We start from the raw sequence: 17,035 nt of genomic DNA on the forward strand, positions 1-17,035 counted from the left end.
TAGAACATCAACTTCTCAGAAATCCTAAGCACTTCAAACAGTACCTGGCACATAGGGGGCCCTCAAATACCTGCTGCATGAACGGATATCCCCCTTCCCCCAGAGCTCTGCCAAGAACATTCCCTCACACACTGAGTATCCCAGGCTCAAATTGTTTTCTGTACACTCTGACATCATCAGGAATTATGCAGACCTGTAACTGGTAAATACTGTTCAAAACCAAAAACCACATTGCCCATTTTTAACTACCCAAACTGATGTGGAGAACAAAAGCAAAAGAAATGTAGAAAAAATAATCAAATTTCCTTTGCAGCCCACTGACAAGTACTTGAGAAAGGCAGGGTGACCTTCCTCCAGGAACTCAACTGCCTCAAAGTGAATACTTTGCTAGAGGCAAAAGGCAACCCTAGCTTGACATTAGCCTGACTTCCAGGATCCTGCAAGTCTTTAACATACAAAAATCCCTTTGGAAACTTCCTTTATCTCTCTACCCAAGATATATATTAGCAATCATCTTCCAAACATATGGCCCACTGATATACATCTGAAGGGTCTCATGACTAAGAGTTTACTAGACAGTAGTAAATAACCCCTCAAGGTCCTGGAAACCTTGCTTCCAAATTCATCTTAGAGACTTACACAGCCCCTAACCCCCTCCCAACTTAAGAGTATATAATCAGTCACTCCTCAAACCCAGTGCACTTCTTTCTGACGACGGGTTCTGTCCCCAGGCTTATTAAAACCACCATTTTGCCCCGAAGACGTCTCAAGAATTCTTTCTTGACCATTCACTCCCGAACCCCATACGTCAGATGACAAACTTTTATGATGATACTCACTGAATATATAAGTGTTCAGTTTACTGGAGAATATTTTCAAATTGTGATGATTTTTGCCTCCCTTTGCCACCTTGCTACTGTGGGGACTTGGGTGAGCAAACTCAGATAATAAGAATACTCTGCACAGCGGGGAGTTGGGATGGGAGGGCAGTCCAGTAACTCGTCCAAGCCCCATAAACCAGTCTAAATGCATTCCATTGTTTAGAACCTAAACCAAGATTTGCACTCGGGTCTTAAAGACCTATGCTCTTTCCGGAAATCACGTTGCCTTCAATCGATGCTTCCTTGCTGCTCCCCATTCCTGCCTCAAGGCCTCCAGGCTCCAGCCAGTGTGGACCCAGCTTCAAGGTTTGCTGTCTCTAAGGGGGGACGGGGGGCCCTCAACTTCCAGAGTACCTGATGATGGCCTCCTGCCTTTAACTCGGTGCTGCACCTAGACTTCTAGCTTCTAGACGGTTCCCGGTCAACTTTCACATACTGCTCTGGCCCAACCTGGAGCTCCCTTTGTGCGATGTCTACCAGTTTTTCCCTAACCCTAACCCTAACAACTGCTCCTTACACTTCAACTCGATGCAATTTTCCATAAAGGATTTTCGCAGCACGGATTACTTCCTGCCTTTCAAAAGAACCTTGTAAAGGTCAAAATGATAAGAGGTGACAAATTGGCCTGGCAGACAAGGAAAGCATATTCAAAAGGTAATGAGGAATATTGAAAACAGGCACAAACACCGTGGAGCTTTCAACCCCTGTGTGTAATGAGATTCCTACAAGCCCTCCGGCCCACTCCACCCATCTCCCCCTTTTGTACTTCACGGGTGGATGGCCAAAGCTCTAATTGCTACACTCAAACCGAGCAAAGGCCCGCCCTGCCGCATTCGGCTTCCAAGGGTAAGAAAAATGCTGGCCTAGGTTCCTGAAGATTCTTCACCTGCTTACCTGCAACTGTTGCTTCTCTTGAAGAAGCCAGTCTCGTCTGGTGATGGACACATGCAGGGTGTCCTGAGCAGTGGGTTCCATCAGCTTCGGCTCCATTCTGGGTGGGGTGTGGGGGTCATCACCGCAGGCCCTTAAAGTAAAACACCCATACAGGTACAGATGTGGAGAGAGTGAAATCCTCAGAGCCACAAAAATGTTAAGAGAGGGGCGCTGGGGTGGCCTTTGGAGTCCCAGGATCGAGCCCCACATGGGGCTCCCTGCTCAGCGGGGAGTCTGCTTCTCCCTCTACCCCTCCCCCCGCTCCTGCTCACTCTCTCCCTCTCTCTCTCTCACACACACACAAAAATAAATTTTAAAAATCATTTTTAAAAAATGTTAAAAGAAAAATTTCACAAAGTGACCACCAGCCGTTCTCATCCTTAGGCGGGTCGTAGGGATGAGGTCCCTAATGTAAGTTTCTGTTTTAATTATGATCTGTTGAGGCTTTTGCTTTTACCCAGAGCCAGACTGCTATTTTTAGGCCTGCACGGTCCAGTCCCATGGCCCCTAGCCACATGTGCTATATATGCACTGAAAGTGTAAAATACACACCAGATTTTAAAGACTTCGTAAGAAAATAAAGAGTGCAAAATATCTCAATATTTTTTATGTTCATTACGTGTTGGAATGATAATATTTTCGATGTATTGGGTTGCATTAACTATATTTGTAAAATTAATTTCACCTGTTTCTTCTTCCTTCTATTTAGTGTGGCTACTGGAAATCGTGTCTGTGATTTGCATTGTATTTTATTGGACAGCACTGCCTTGATCATCCAGACAGAGCCAAAAGCCAGGGGCTGATCTTGGCTGTGGAGATTAAAAAGAGGTATTAAAAAGAGGTATGACTGATTCACAGATGCTTGGGTCAGAGCTTCTCAGAAAACATTTGCTCAAAGACTCAAAACCACTTAAAATCTGGCTCTGTCTTATTCTTGCAGGAGATGGCACATTTGGTGAAAGCAATGCTGGGGAAATGCAGCAGAGGCTTGAGGCTTTATAGGGGTCTTGCAGACATTTACCCTTAAAGAATGACAAATTCGTCCTTAAAGTATTCCATTTCTAACTCAATGCAGTTGGACAGAAAAAATATATATACCCTAAGCAAAAACCCACGTCAACCATTTAAGGGAGCTATGTCTAGGAAAACACCAATTGAAATTAAAAGGCAAACAACAAGTTAGGGAAAATATTGCCACCCATGTGTGATAAAAAGGAAAAATATTGCTAATTTCAAGAGTTCTATCAAACCAAGAAGATACCGATGAAAACATCTATCAGAAATTCAAACAAGGGTGCCTGGGTGGCTCAGTCGGTTAAGTGGCCGGAGGCCAACTCTTGGTTTCGGCTCAGGTCACGATCCCAGGGTCCAGAGATCAAGCCCCGCATCAGGCTCCCTGCTTGGCGGGGAGTCTGCTTCTCCCTCCCCCTGCTTGCACTATTTCTCTCTCTCAAATAAATAAATAAATCTTTTTTAAAAAAAGAACTTCAACCAAAGGACTTACAAAGAGTTAAGGAAAATGTTTCCCATCAAAAATACTTTTCTTTTTTTTTTTTACTTTTTTATTGTTATGTTAATCACCATACATTACATCATTAGTTTTTTTTTTTTTTTTAAAGATTTTATTTATTTTTTGACAGAGAGAGAGACAGCGAGAGAGGGAACACAAGCAGGGGGAGTGGGAGAGGGAGAAGCAGGCTTCCCGCTGAGCAAGGAGCCCGATGTGGGGCTCGATCCCAGGACTCTGGGATCATGACCTGAGCCGAAGGCAGACGCTTAACGACTGAGCCACCCAGGTGCCCCAACATCATTAGTTTTTGATGTAGTGTTCCATGATTCATTGTTTGTGCATAACACCCAGTGCTCCATGCAGAACGTGCCCTCTTTAATATCCATCACCAGGCTAACCCATCCTCCCACCCCCCTCCCCTCTAGAACCCTCAGTTTGTTTTTCAGAGTCCATCATCTCTCATGGTTCGTCTTCCCCTCCAATTTCCCCCCCTTCATTCTTCCCCTCCTGTTATCTTCTTCTTTTTTTTTTTTTCTTAACATATATTGCATTATTTGTTTCAGAGGTACAGATCTGTGATTCAACAGTCTTGCACAATTCACAGCACTCACCATAGCACATACCCTCCCCAGTGTCTATCACCCAGCCACCCCATCCCTCCCAACCCACCCCCCACTCCAGCAACCCTCAGTTTGTTTCCTGAGATTAAGAATTCCTCGTATCACAAAAGTAGGGATCCGAAGGGGTACGTGCACCCCGATGTTTATAGCAGCAATGTCCACAATAGCCAAACTGTGGAAAGAGCCAAGATGTCCATCAACAGATGAATGGATAAAGAAGATGTGGTATATATATACAATGGAATATTATGCAGCCATCAAAAGGAATGAGATCTTGCCATTTGCAACGACGTGGATGGAACTGGAGGGTATTATGTTGAGTGAAATAAGTCAAACAGAGAAAGACATGTATCATATGATCTCACTGATATGAGGAATTCTTAATTGCAGGAAACAAACTGAGGGTTGCTGGAGTGGGGGGTGGGGTGGGAAGGATGGGGTGACTGGGTGATAGACACTGGGGAGGGTATGTGCTCTGGTAAGCGCTGTGAATTGTGCAAGACTGTTGAATCTCAGATCTGTACCTCTGAAACAAATAATGCAATATATGTTAAGAAAAGAAGAAGAAGAAGAAGAAGGTAGCGGGAAGGGAAGAATGAAGCAGGGGAAATCGGAGGGGTAGATGAACCATGAGAGACGATGGACTCTGAAAAACAAACAGGGTTCTAGAGGGGAGGGGGGTGGGAGGATGGGTTAGCCTGGTGGTGGGTATTGAGGAGGGCACATTCTGCATGGAGCACTGGGTGTTATGCACAAACAATGAATCATGGAACACTTCATCTAAAACTAATGATGTAATGTATGAGGATTAACATAAGAATAAAAAAAAAAAAGAATTCCTCGTATCAGTGAGGTCATATGATACACGTCTTTCTCTGATTGACTTATTTCGCTCAGCATAACACCCTCCAGTTCCATCCACGTCGTTGCAAATGGCAAGATCTCATTCCTTTTGATGGCTGCATAATATTCCATTGTATATATATACCACTCTTCTTTATCCATTCATCTGTCAATGGACATCTTGGCTCTTTCCACAGTTTGGCTATTGTGGATATTGCTGCTATAAACATCAGGGTGCACGTACCCCTTCGGATCCCTCCATTTGTATCTTTGGGGTAAATACCCAGTAGTGCAAGAGCTATCGTAGGGTAGCTCTATTTTCAACTTTTTGAGGAACCTCCATACTGTTTTCCAGAGTGGCTGCACCAGCTTGCATTCCCACCAATAGTGTAGGAGGGTTCCCCTTTCTCCGCATCCCCACCAACATCTGTCATTTCCTGACTTGTTAATTTTAGCCATTCTGACGGGTGTGAGGTGGTATCTCATTGAGGTTTTCAAAAATACTTTTCAATGCAAATTCAAACACAAAATAGCATTTTCATCTAACTGGCAAAGGTTTTCAGGAACCATCACTGCTTGGTAAGAGAAGGGAATAAGAATGCAGCATAAAATATAATATAATGTTGGATCCTATATTCCCACTTCTAAGAATTCATCATGTATCAATAATCACAGATCTGCACAAAGGTTAGCTACAAAAATACCACATTTCTCTTAGTAGCCCCAAACTGAAAACACACAACTGTGGCCCAAAATGAGGACCAGAGCAGTAAACCATGGCACAGCCACACAGAGGAAGGCTATGGAGCCACTAAAACCAGGTCTCCAAAGATGTAACCACTGGAAAATGATCTCTATTGCCGTTTTCTCAACCTGCTATTATGGTAATAGGTATAATATGAAACAACCATTGTAAAAAAAAAGGTATATAAAAAAATAGGAAAATATCAAAATGTTATCAGCTCTTACCTCTGGGTGGTAGAATTACTTCTTTTATTATTATTATTATTATTATTATTATTATTATTATTATTATTACTTCTTTTGGCCAATCTTTGATTTTCTAAGTTTTCTATAGCGAGCATATGTTATTTCTAATACTATAATGGAAATGCTATTACCATATACATTAAGTAGCTATACTATTGACTTAGTTTCACATGGCCAAACTCTTGTAGCCCTTGGACAAAACAGACATGTCTGTGTTTGAAACAAGTCACATTTCCCACGTTAATGATCAAGGGCAAAGCAGGTGTCTATAGCTTCTGACCTGTCCTCTCCCCCCCCTCACGGAATCTCCTTGCAGACAACTGGAACTGGGCTGCCACGTGTATGGACTTCAGGGCTCATCAGGGAGGAGCATGAAGCTGCATGTTCTTATTCATACATTCACATAGGGTCTCACTACCTCCACGTTTCTCAGAAAAGAAAATGGGCAACTCATTTTTTTTAGATTCCATGTATGAGTGGAATTATATGGTATCTGTCTTTCTCAGTCTAACTTATCTCACTTAGCATAATACCCTCCATGTCCATCTACTGTCCCAAATAGCACAATGTCATTCTTTTTCATGGCTGCCTAATATTCCAGCATGTGTGTGTGTGTGTGTGCACGCACACACGTGCCACATTTTTCTTATCCATTTGTCTATTTATGGACACTTAGGTTGCTTGCTATTATAAATAATGCCACAATAAACATAGGGGTGCATATATCTTTTCAAGTTAGTGTTCCCGTTTTCTCTGGGTAAATACCCAATGAATAAATAAACAAAAAACAGAATCAGACCTATAAATACAGAGAATGAACTGATGGTTGCCAGAGGAGAAGGGATGGGGTGTTGGGCAAAATGGGTGAAGGAGAGAGGGAGGAACAGGCCTCCAGTTATGGAATAAGTAAGTCATGGAATAAAAGGCATAAAGAACATAGTCAATGATAACCATGTAACAGGACAGATGGGAGCTACACTGTGATGGACAGAGCATAATGTATAAACTTGCCAAATCACTAAGCTGTACACCTGAAACTAACGTAACATTGTGTGTCAGCTACATTCAGAAAGGCAAGGCAAGGAAGAAAGAAAGAAAATGAGTAACTGATCCTAACATGTGTTTGTGCTCTGTTCATCTCCTTTCACTCCTACCCCGTTTCATTGATTCATTTAGAAAAAGAAAACACTATTAAGCCTAACCACTATGCGCCATGCATCCTGCCTGGTGCTAGGGACCCAGCAGTATACAAGATTTGGTTCCTGCACAAGCAAGGGAGACGAGCACACCACAAGGATAATACAAGGCAATGGACAAAGACTCAACCCAAGGCTCAAACCAATTATTATAGGAGTTCCAAGGTGGAAGTAAGTCTCCCACTTCCTAAATCTTAACATGGCATTTACAAATGAGCGAGCCAACCAAGCACAGCAACGAAGCAGCCCTACTATTTTTAGAAACAATGGTAGAAAATATGTCACCTCAGCTCTTCTAAGTTGGAAAATAGCCGCTACAGAAAAGGGAAGCTTGCTCGTATTCCTGGGTCTGACACAGATTCAAATTCTCTGAATAATCGAAAACCACTTACTTATTGTAACAGACCATGCAATTTAGAAATTTATTTTAAGGCCTGTTACTCTCTGATTCAGGTGCGTAAAGGCAAATCCCAGTAGTAGTTGTAATAAAAATGCTTAAGCTGATGATAATAAACTAGTATGAATGGAGAATTTTCTGTACACCAGACACGATCATTTTTAGCACACTCACTTCTCATTGCAAACCTAAGAGGAATGTATTATTATGAGTTTTGTCACTGAGGAAGCAGTGGTGGGGAGATTCAGTGACTTGCTCCCGGTCACCAAGAGAACCAGCAGCAGAGTTGAGGGGTCAGGGATGCATCCTGCTGATCCCCAGTTCCCCACCCTTTCCTGGACACCCTCTGCCATTCGGGCTCTTGGCCAGATTATAAACTTCTGTTTCCTCCTGGCTTCTAGTCCCGTGCCACCCACAGCCACGGATTAAGGCCCCTTGCTTGCGATTGAGCAGGGCAGGCGGAGAATGACAGGGAGGGCTCAGTTCGGGGAGGGAGGTGACCATGGTTTGAGCCTTAGTCCTGCCTTTTTCTAGCCACGTGTCCTTGGATTTATCAAAGCTCTCTGAACCTAACCTTCCTCGTTTTTGAAATGAGGATGCTGATGAGGATGCTGATGCCTTCCCTGCCTGGCTGATTATGGGGGTCATCATCAGCTTTTTCGACAAATGAGCACTGCGCACCTACTGTGTGCGGGCCCCACCCTCGCACTAAGTATGAGGGAGGAGGCAGAACCCCTCTGACCTCAGGGGGCTGGCTATTTGCCGTCCCTCGTGCCTCCGTGTTTGCATCGGGAACATGAGCTCCATGGGCATGTCCAGCGGACACACTGTCCTATCCACAATAATGAAGATTAAAGAGGAAATGTCTCTGAGGATCTTCACATGTATCAGAAGGGTAAGTCTCTGAAACAAAACCATCATCAGCTATTGCCATCCATGGGAATGGGACATGCTTCCCACTCTGGGCTCCATAGTCTCGGCTTGTCACACAACCATTCCCTCTAAAGGAGAGACTGAGCTCCGCACTGAGTAGGGGCTTAGCAAATATTTGTTGAGTGATTTAATGAGTCCGTGGCCTAGAAAATCCAGAAGTCGTTTGCATTCAGCTTTCTGTTGCACTGGATCATTTCTTTGCACTAATTTATTTCCCAATTTGCTCTGCTTATGCAAATATTAAGAGTTTCCTGAATTTCCTAAATAGATACCATCTGGGTCGGGTTGGGAGTTATTGAAGGAAATCAACATAGAATTGAAAATTAGCTACAGAGGAGCTACAGGTGGGGAACTGGGAATTCTCCATATTATTGTTAATCACATTCATTACTTAACCCATAAGAAAAGCCCCTGTGATTAACCAAAACGCCTCTCTCCGTCTCGCACACTTTGACTCCAGGTGTAGGAAGCCGTCCATAGATGGCTGAGTGGCGGTCCCAGGACACACTGCGGCTCAGTAATGAAGCAGGGGACAGGTTTCCGTTGTTCAGATATTCAGTCCTCTGAGTCATGCTCCCTCTTCCTTTTGACATGTTGTTCCCTTTATATTTAACAATTCTCAGTGTGTAATCCCTAATGTCAGTACAAATTAGCATTGCTGCAATAAACTAATCAGTATGTAAAACGAGGAAATCCCTCAGGGGCCAGAATTAAAAACACAAGGGTTGGAATGTTAGAACAGCCCTGGGTGCCAACAGGGACTTGGGGTCTCGAACACCCTGCCCTCCACCTCCCGGTTTCATGCAGGCCCCCATCTGGGGCTGCCCAGTGCTGGAAATATCCTGGCCTTTCTACATTAGTCTTTCCCCCCCAACCATGGAAAGAGGGGAAAACCCCGTTGGTAAAATAAGATCCTATGCTCAAAGCAGCGAGAACACTTCTCATCCCAGTGACCCCACGTGTGACTTCTGTGAGCACGTAGTTCAGTAATATTGAGAAAAGAATGAAACGCCGTCTGGGAATCACCGTTTCCAAAGGCAGGTGGCTAATGAGTGTGTGCCTGAGATGAACCTCCTCCCTAGTGGCACCCAGGTCCCCAGAGCCTCCCCCTTCTGCTCTGAGGGTGGCCTTCAGAAGCACGTGGAGTGAGAATGCGACAGGGCAGAGGGGAGGCCAGACAATGCAGCTGCCGGGCCCTCCCGGGCCAGAACGGCTCACAGCAAAACTTGTGCTTTTGTGCTTCCTACAGTTGTGTGTACAACACAGAAGCTCCCTTTCCCAGACAGGAATGTCAGTCTTCATGGTGCCAGAAAAAGTGCCATCTTGTGCCCCTTCTGGAAGCAAAGAATTTTAGTCAAGGAAAAAAAAAAACAGCATTTATCAAGGCCAATGCGCTCATTATTACAGTTGGGAAAACTTCAGTTCCAGTGACTATCTCTGGCAACAAGAGCCAAGTACAGCCCCTTCTGAATACCTTTGCTCGTTGCTGCTCCCCATGGACGACCATTCTAACCAGTTTATGTCATAGGACTCACGTGTCTCCATCCCCCCTCCCTTTGGGAAGATGGTGAGAAAGAAGTGGTTTGGGCCCGTCACAGAATCACTGAAGTGTGGTTTAAGTCTAGAAATAGCTCCCTGATCCAAGAAAGTGTCATAAATGATCAAGGCCACTGTGATAGTACAAATACTGTAAAAATGCCGGGCATAATTCAGATAACTTTACAGTTCTGCCTTTGTCTGTATCTCTGATTTGGGTCTGAAGAGTAAGGAGATTGGACTAGAGGTCATATTCCCTAGGAAACTAAGCAGCATGGTTTTATACAGTCTTATCCCACTCAGAGAAATGACTGCCCCGCTAGAGAGGCATGCGAATATTTCCTTGAGTTTTGATGTCAGTTATAAACATTTATATATATTTTTGAAAGATTTTATTTATTTATTTGACAGAGAGACACAGCGAGAGGGGGAGCACAAGCAGGGGGAGTGGGAAAGGGAGAAGCAGGCTTCCTGCTGAGCCCAATGTGGGGCTCGATCCCAGGACCTGGGATCATGACCTGAGCCGAAGGCAGATGCTTAACCGACTGAGCCACCCAGGCACCCCGTAGACATTTATACATATATATATATACACACACACACACACACACGTATATATTTACTTGGGTTATAATGTCCTTTATAAATAGCGATGCCTGACACATCAAGCTTCAGGACAGACTTCAGTTGAATTTGAGCAAAGAGGATGGCATGGGAGACCTTTATTTGGAAGATGTCACTTATAATCTACTAGTTCTAAGACAACTTCTGAGGAGTCCACTGTGGCTCACCCCACCTACTTCTCTCCTCTGTTCCCATCTTGAGGTGATGACAAGGGGTCAGCAGTGGGTCTCCTGGGAGGGTGGCACATGCCATGCTAGTAACATCTGGCTCCTGACCTTGAGCCCGGATTCAGGTTCAGAAACATACCCTGCTGTGTTTTGGTAATGATGACCATTATTACACCCTACCATAACATAGGCATCTTGTGTTCCACCTCTGGTAAAATGTGTCTGTAACAGTTACTTTCTCATCTTATGCAGTGCATCTCCACTCCAGGCTGTGAACTTAGAGCTGGTTGTCCCTGAATTCCATAGTGGGAAGGTCCCGACATGACAATTAAATGACAATAAAGGATGACATGGTTCAAAGGGAACAGAGGAAGGGCTGGTCAGAGGAAAAATGACTCGGTCCCGAAGCAGCACCAACTACAAACATTGATCTCCTCTGTTCCCACCTGAAAGGCAGCAAGTGAGCAGGAAATATTTGGACAGGCCAACCAGAGCTCTGCCTTGATAAGCCCCACTGGAAAACCATTGTCTATCTTTGTTTTTAAACATTGTTGTATTTTGTCTACTTGTGTTTTCAGTTATCCATTGGGCAAGAGTCTTTGATAAAGGACATTTTGCACATGGCCTCCCACACACACACACAATTTAAGTTGTAAGTATGACCAATTTTAAAGTACATTTTGGTGAAGGTCCAGTGGGAAAATACATGGGATATACAGTCAGAGAAATGCAAGATATTAATGAGAAAATTATCAGTCATATGTGTGATAGTCGGCCAAACCTCTCTCTTAGGAGAAAGAAAAAAATAACTCTTTCGACTGAAGGAAAGATACAGCAGGAATAGATGCCCCTATGCTCCCTTCTGATCGTTGCTGTAGCAGGATATTGAAATGTAGTTTTCCAATGGCTCCGGAATAAGAAGCTAAAGCTAAAGCTCTCCATTCTAAACTCTAACAGTGGGGTCGGGTGCCCTACCCTGGGGGCTGCATGAGCGATGCTACCACAGTCAACCACCACTCAACACACACACCCATTGGCCATGTAGGACGAGTTTTCATGAGAGATGCTTCTCCTTCCCCTTCCGCCAGCCCCACATGGGGGCAAAGAGGAAGTAAACAGTCCCACTCAAACCAAACAAAAACAGGAAAATCCAGTAGACCCACTCATAAAGATTGGGAGTGCCCTACAAGCAGGAAGACTGACATCTGATTCTCCAACATGGGCATCTTTCTAAATTTGGGTCCTCTTACTACAAAGCCTGAGACAAGGATCTGAGTTTGGGCTATTTTCTGAGTGAGGGAGTGAGAAACAGGAAAAGTCAATAAAGGGCACATTATTGAGCTGATCACCACAGGGGCAACTGGGGCTTAATCCTACCAGGAACTATCTGGAAAAAACATGTGGAAAGTACCTCAGAACTGTCCCCCTAGATGCTGCGTAGGCTGGCACATTTAGCCAACAACTCCCAGCCCAGTGCTTGACGGTTGCCTTCAGGTGCGTTACCCACTTCCCGTTCTCACAAGCTTCAGAGAAAGCCCCATGGCATATATACCTGTTGGGTGCCTGAGGCGGACAGAACTGTCCACAACTGGAGTGGAAATTGGAGGGAGGCCAAGGGATTGGGACACGGGGCATCAAGTGTCTGTTGCAACATATGCTTACACAACAGACTTTCTGATGGATCACTAGCCCCTCAGCAGGGATGAAGAAACTGGAGAGCCATGGCAAGGCAGGGAGGGTCTGTAATGGGGCAGCCTGAGCACCCACCATTCAGTGTGGCAAAGATATGTGAACTTCCCATAAATCAAGTAGATATCGCAAAAGTTATCTTCCCAAAAATTGTGTCCATGGTGCAAGGGGCCTACAGAAAAAGGCTGAGTAAGATCTGAAAAGGGGTGGTTGCATGTCTCATCAGGATCTGGGCAGTGGGGAGGGCCTGCGGTGGGTGTCGTCTGGAGAACCCACACGTGAGTGCCATAGACAATGAGCATGCCAACGCCCATATGCACGGACTGTCCCAGCCTATTAGCCAGGGAGGCAGCAATGACCAACAAGAAGAACGTGGCCTCCTATCGGGCAGAGCAAGATGGCGGAGGAGTAGGAGACCTGGATTTCGTCTGGTCTCAGGAATTCAGCTGGATAGGGATCAAACCATTCTGAACACCTACAAACTCAACAGGAGATCGAAGAAAAGAAGAGCAACAACTCTCTCATCAGAAAAGCGACCACTTTCTGGAAGGTAGGACGTGCGGAGAAGTGAATCCGAGGCGATATTCGGGAGGATAGACGGCGGGGGGGGGCCTCCAGCGGCCGCTTCTGGCAAGTGATAGAGCCGCGGAGCACAAAATCGGAACTTTTAGAAGTCTGCTCCACTGAGGGACGTCACTCTGGTGGCTAAGCGGGGGGTGGAGCCCTCCAGGACAGTGTGGTCTCAGGACCCTCGGGGTCACAGAAAGACCGGGGGTGCCTGAGTGTGGCAGAGCTCCCAGGTATCGGAGCAGGGAAGCCGGCTGCAGAGGCGGAGCCCAGGCGCGGGCTCTCAGCTCGGGGTTGCCATAAACCGTGATCCGCGGCACAGTCGGGCCCCTGCTCCTCCAGCAGGGACCCAACAAGCGGCAGATCCGGGGAGACTCACCTTCCTCCCCCGGGAGGAGCCGTGCGGGAGCGCACCGCAGGGATCTGCTGGGTTTGGAGACTCCACCCGGGGTCGGGTGCCAGAGATAGAAACGCGCGGTCACAGGCCGGGTGAGCACGGAGTGCGGCTGGAGACCAGGGAGACGGGAGTGACTGACGGCTTTTCTCTGGGGGCTCACTGAGAAGCGGGGCCCCGAGTTCTCGGCTCCTCTGGGGCGGAGATCGGGAGGCCGCCATTTTCACTCTCCGCCTCCAAAGCTGTACGGAAAGCTCGCAGGGAACAAAAGCCCCGGAGAGCAAACCCGAGCAGATTACTTAGCTGGGAGGGGGCAAGGGCGGGGCAATTCTGCCTCCGGCAAAGACATTTGGAAACCACGGCAACAGGCCCCTCCCCAGAAGATCAGCGAGAACAGCCAGCCAAGACCAAGTTTACCAATCAATGAGAATGGCAGAACTCCAGCGCTAGGGGAATACTGCACATAGAATCCATGGCTTTTTTACCATGATTCTGTAGTCTTTCAAAGTTAATTTTTTTTTTAACTGTCTTTTTTTCTTTTTTTTTTCTTTTCGAATTTTTCTTTTTCCCTTTTTCAACCAACATCTTATCAATCCCTTTTTTTAAAAAAAAAAAAACATTTTTATTTTTCATTTTTAGAGTCATATTCTATCCCTTCATAGTAGTTACCCATATTTTTGGCTTATATATATAAGTTGTTCTCCCTTTAAAATTTTGAGATAGTTTCTTCTAACAGATCAAAATATACCCTAAATCTCTAGTATATGGTGTTTTCTATTCCCCTGCCTGATCACATCCTCTCCCTTTTTTTTTCTTTTTTTAAATCCTCTTCTTTCTTTTTTCAAACAACTTCATATCAATTCCTTTTATAAAATTTTTTATAATTTCCATCTTTAGTCATATTCCATCCCTTCATCATATCAACCCTTATTTTTGTACATATATAAGTTTTTCTTTATTTAAAATTTTGGGAGGCACTTTCTTCTAAAAGACCAAAATACACCCCAAATCTAGTGTGTGGCACTGATCTATATACCAGCCTGATCATATTTGATCACATTCTGGTTTTTTTGTTGTTGTTGTTTTGTTTGTTTTTGTTTTTATCTTTATCTTTTTCTTTTTTTTCTTTTTCTTTTTTCTCTCTTTCCCTTTCTTTTCCCACTGCTTCAGGTTTTTTCTGATTTGTTTAGAGTATATTTTCTGGGGACATTGTTACTCTGCTAGCATTTTGTTCTCTCATTAATCTATTCTCCTCTGCACAAAATGACAAGACGGAAAAAACCATCTCAACAAAAAGAACAAGAGGTAGTACCGACTGCCAGGGACCTACTCAATACGGACATTAGTATGATGTCAGATCTAGAGTTCAGAATCATCACTTTAAAGATACTAGCTGGGCTTGAAAAAAATATGGAAGTTATTAGAGAAACCCTTTCTGGAGAAGTGAAAACTAAAATCCAACCAAGTAGAAATCAAAAAGGCTATTAATGAGGTGCAATCAAAAATGGGGGCGCTAACTACTAGAATAAATGAGGCAGAAGAGAGAATCAGTAATATAGAAGATGAAATGATGGAAAATAAAGAAGCTGAGAAAAAGAGAGATAAACAACTACTGGATCACGAGGGCAGAATTCGAGAGATAAGCGATACCATAAGACGAAACAACATTAGAATAATTGGGATCCCAGAAGAAGAAGAAAGAGAGAGAGGGGCAGAAGGTATAATGGAGCAAATTATAGCAGAGAACTTCCCTAATTTGGGGAAGGAAACAGGCATCAAAATCCAGGAAGCAAAGAGAACCCCTCTCAAAATCAATAAAAATAGGTCAACACCCCGACATCTAATAGTAAAACTTACGAGTCTCATAGACAAAGAGAAAATCCTGAAAGCAGCTCGGGAGAAGAGATATGTAACCTACAAGGGTAGAAACATTAGATTGGCAACAGACCTATCCACAGAGACCTGGCAGGCCAGAAAGGACTGGCAGGATATATTCAGAGCACTAAATGAGAAAAATATGCAGCCAAGAATACTCTATCCAGCTAGGCTGTCATTGAAAATTGAAGGAGAGATAAAAAGCTTCCAGGACAAACAAAAACTAAAGGAATTTGCAAACACAAAACCAGCCCTACAGGAAATCTTGAAAGGGGTCCTCTAAGCAAAGAGAGAGCCTAAAAGCAACATAGACCAGAAAGGAACACAGACAATATACAGTAACAGTCACCTTACAGGCAATACAATGGCACGAAATTCCTATCTTTCAATAGTTACCCTGAATGTAAATGGGCTCAATGCCCCAATCAAAAGACACAGGCTATCAGACTGGATTAAAAAACAAGACCCATCGATATGCTGTCTGCAAGAGACTCATTTTCGACCCAAAGACAGCCCCAGATTGAAAGTGAGGGGGTGGAAAACCATTTACCATGCTAATGGACACCAAAAGAAAGCTGGGGTGGCAATCCTTATATCAGACAAATTAGATTTTAAAACAAAGACTGTAATAAGAGAGGAGGAAGGACACTATATCATACTTAAAGGATCTATCCAACAAGAAGATCTAACAATTGTAAATATCTATGCCCCTAACATGGGAGCAGCCAATTATATAAGGCAATTAATAACAAAAGCAAAGAAACACATCGACAACAATACAATAATAGTGGGGGACTTTAACATCCCCCTCACTGAAATGGACAGATCGTCTAAGCAAAAGATCAACAAGGAAATAAAGACTTTAAATGACACACTGGACCAAATGGACTTTACAGACATATTCAGAACATTCCACCCCAAAGCAACGGAATACACATTCTTCTCTAGTGCCCATGGAACATTCTCCAGAATAGATCACATCCTAGGTCATAAATCAGGTCTCAACCGGTACCAAAAGATTGGAATCATTCCCTGCCTATTTTCAGACCACAATGCTTTGAAACTAGAGCTCAATCACAAGAGGAAAGTCAGAAAGAACTCAAATACATGGAGGCTAAAGAGCATCCTACTAAAGAATGAATGGGTCAACCAGGAAATTAAAGAAGAATTAAAAAAATACATGGAAATCAATAAAATGAAAACACAACTATTCAAAATCTTTGGGATGCAGCAAAGGCAGTCCTAAGAGGAAAGTATATAGCAATACAAGCCTTTCTCAAGAAGCAAGGAAGGTCTCAAGTATACAACCTAACCCTACACCTAAAGGAGCTGGAGAAAGAACAGCAAATAAAGCCTAAACCCAGCAGGAGAAGAGAAATAATAAAGATCAGAGCAGAAATCAATGAAATAGAAACTAAAAGAACAGTAGAACAGATCAACGAAACTAGGAGCTGGTTCTTTGAAAGAATTAACAAGATTGATAAACCCCTGGCCAGACTTATCAAAAAGAGAAGAGAAATGACCCAAATCAACAAAATCATGAATGAAAGAGGAGAGATCACAACCAACACCAAAGAAATACAAACAATTTTAAGAACATATTATGAGCAACTCTATGCCAGCAAATTAAATAACCTGGAAGAAATGGATGCATTCCTAGAGATGTACCAACTACCAAAACTGAACCAGGATGAAATAGAAAACCTGAACAGACCTATAACCACGAAGGAAATTGAAGCAGTCATCAAAAATCTCCCAAAAAACAAAAGCCCAGGGCCAGATGGCTTCCCAGGGGAATTCTACCAAACATTTCAAGAAGAATTAATACCTATTCTTCTGAAACTGTTCCAAAAAATAGAAATGGAAGGAAAACTTCCAAA

General features: G+C 43.9%; 1 protein-coding gene across 1 annotated transcript in view; it reads right to left on the reverse strand.

The window, feature by feature from the left end:
- DISC1 (DISC1 scaffold protein) overlaps nt 1-17,035 on the reverse strand; it is a 326,114-nt gene that overhangs the window by 247,415 nt on the left and 61,664 nt on the right. The window contains exon 5 of the mRNA XM_021696148.1: nt 1,776-1,905. Within this exon, the coding sequence (XP_021551823.1) occupies nt 1,776-1,905 (130 nt within the window). The remainder of the gene's footprint in view (nt 1-1,775; nt 1,906-17,035) is intronic.

The sequence above is a fragment of the Neomonachus schauinslandi genome, chromosome 6 (assembly GCF_002201575.2).
Source record: "Neomonachus schauinslandi chromosome 6, ASM220157v2, whole genome shotgun sequence".
Taxonomy (NCBI): domain Eukaryota; kingdom Metazoa; phylum Chordata; class Mammalia; order Carnivora; family Phocidae; genus Neomonachus; species Neomonachus schauinslandi.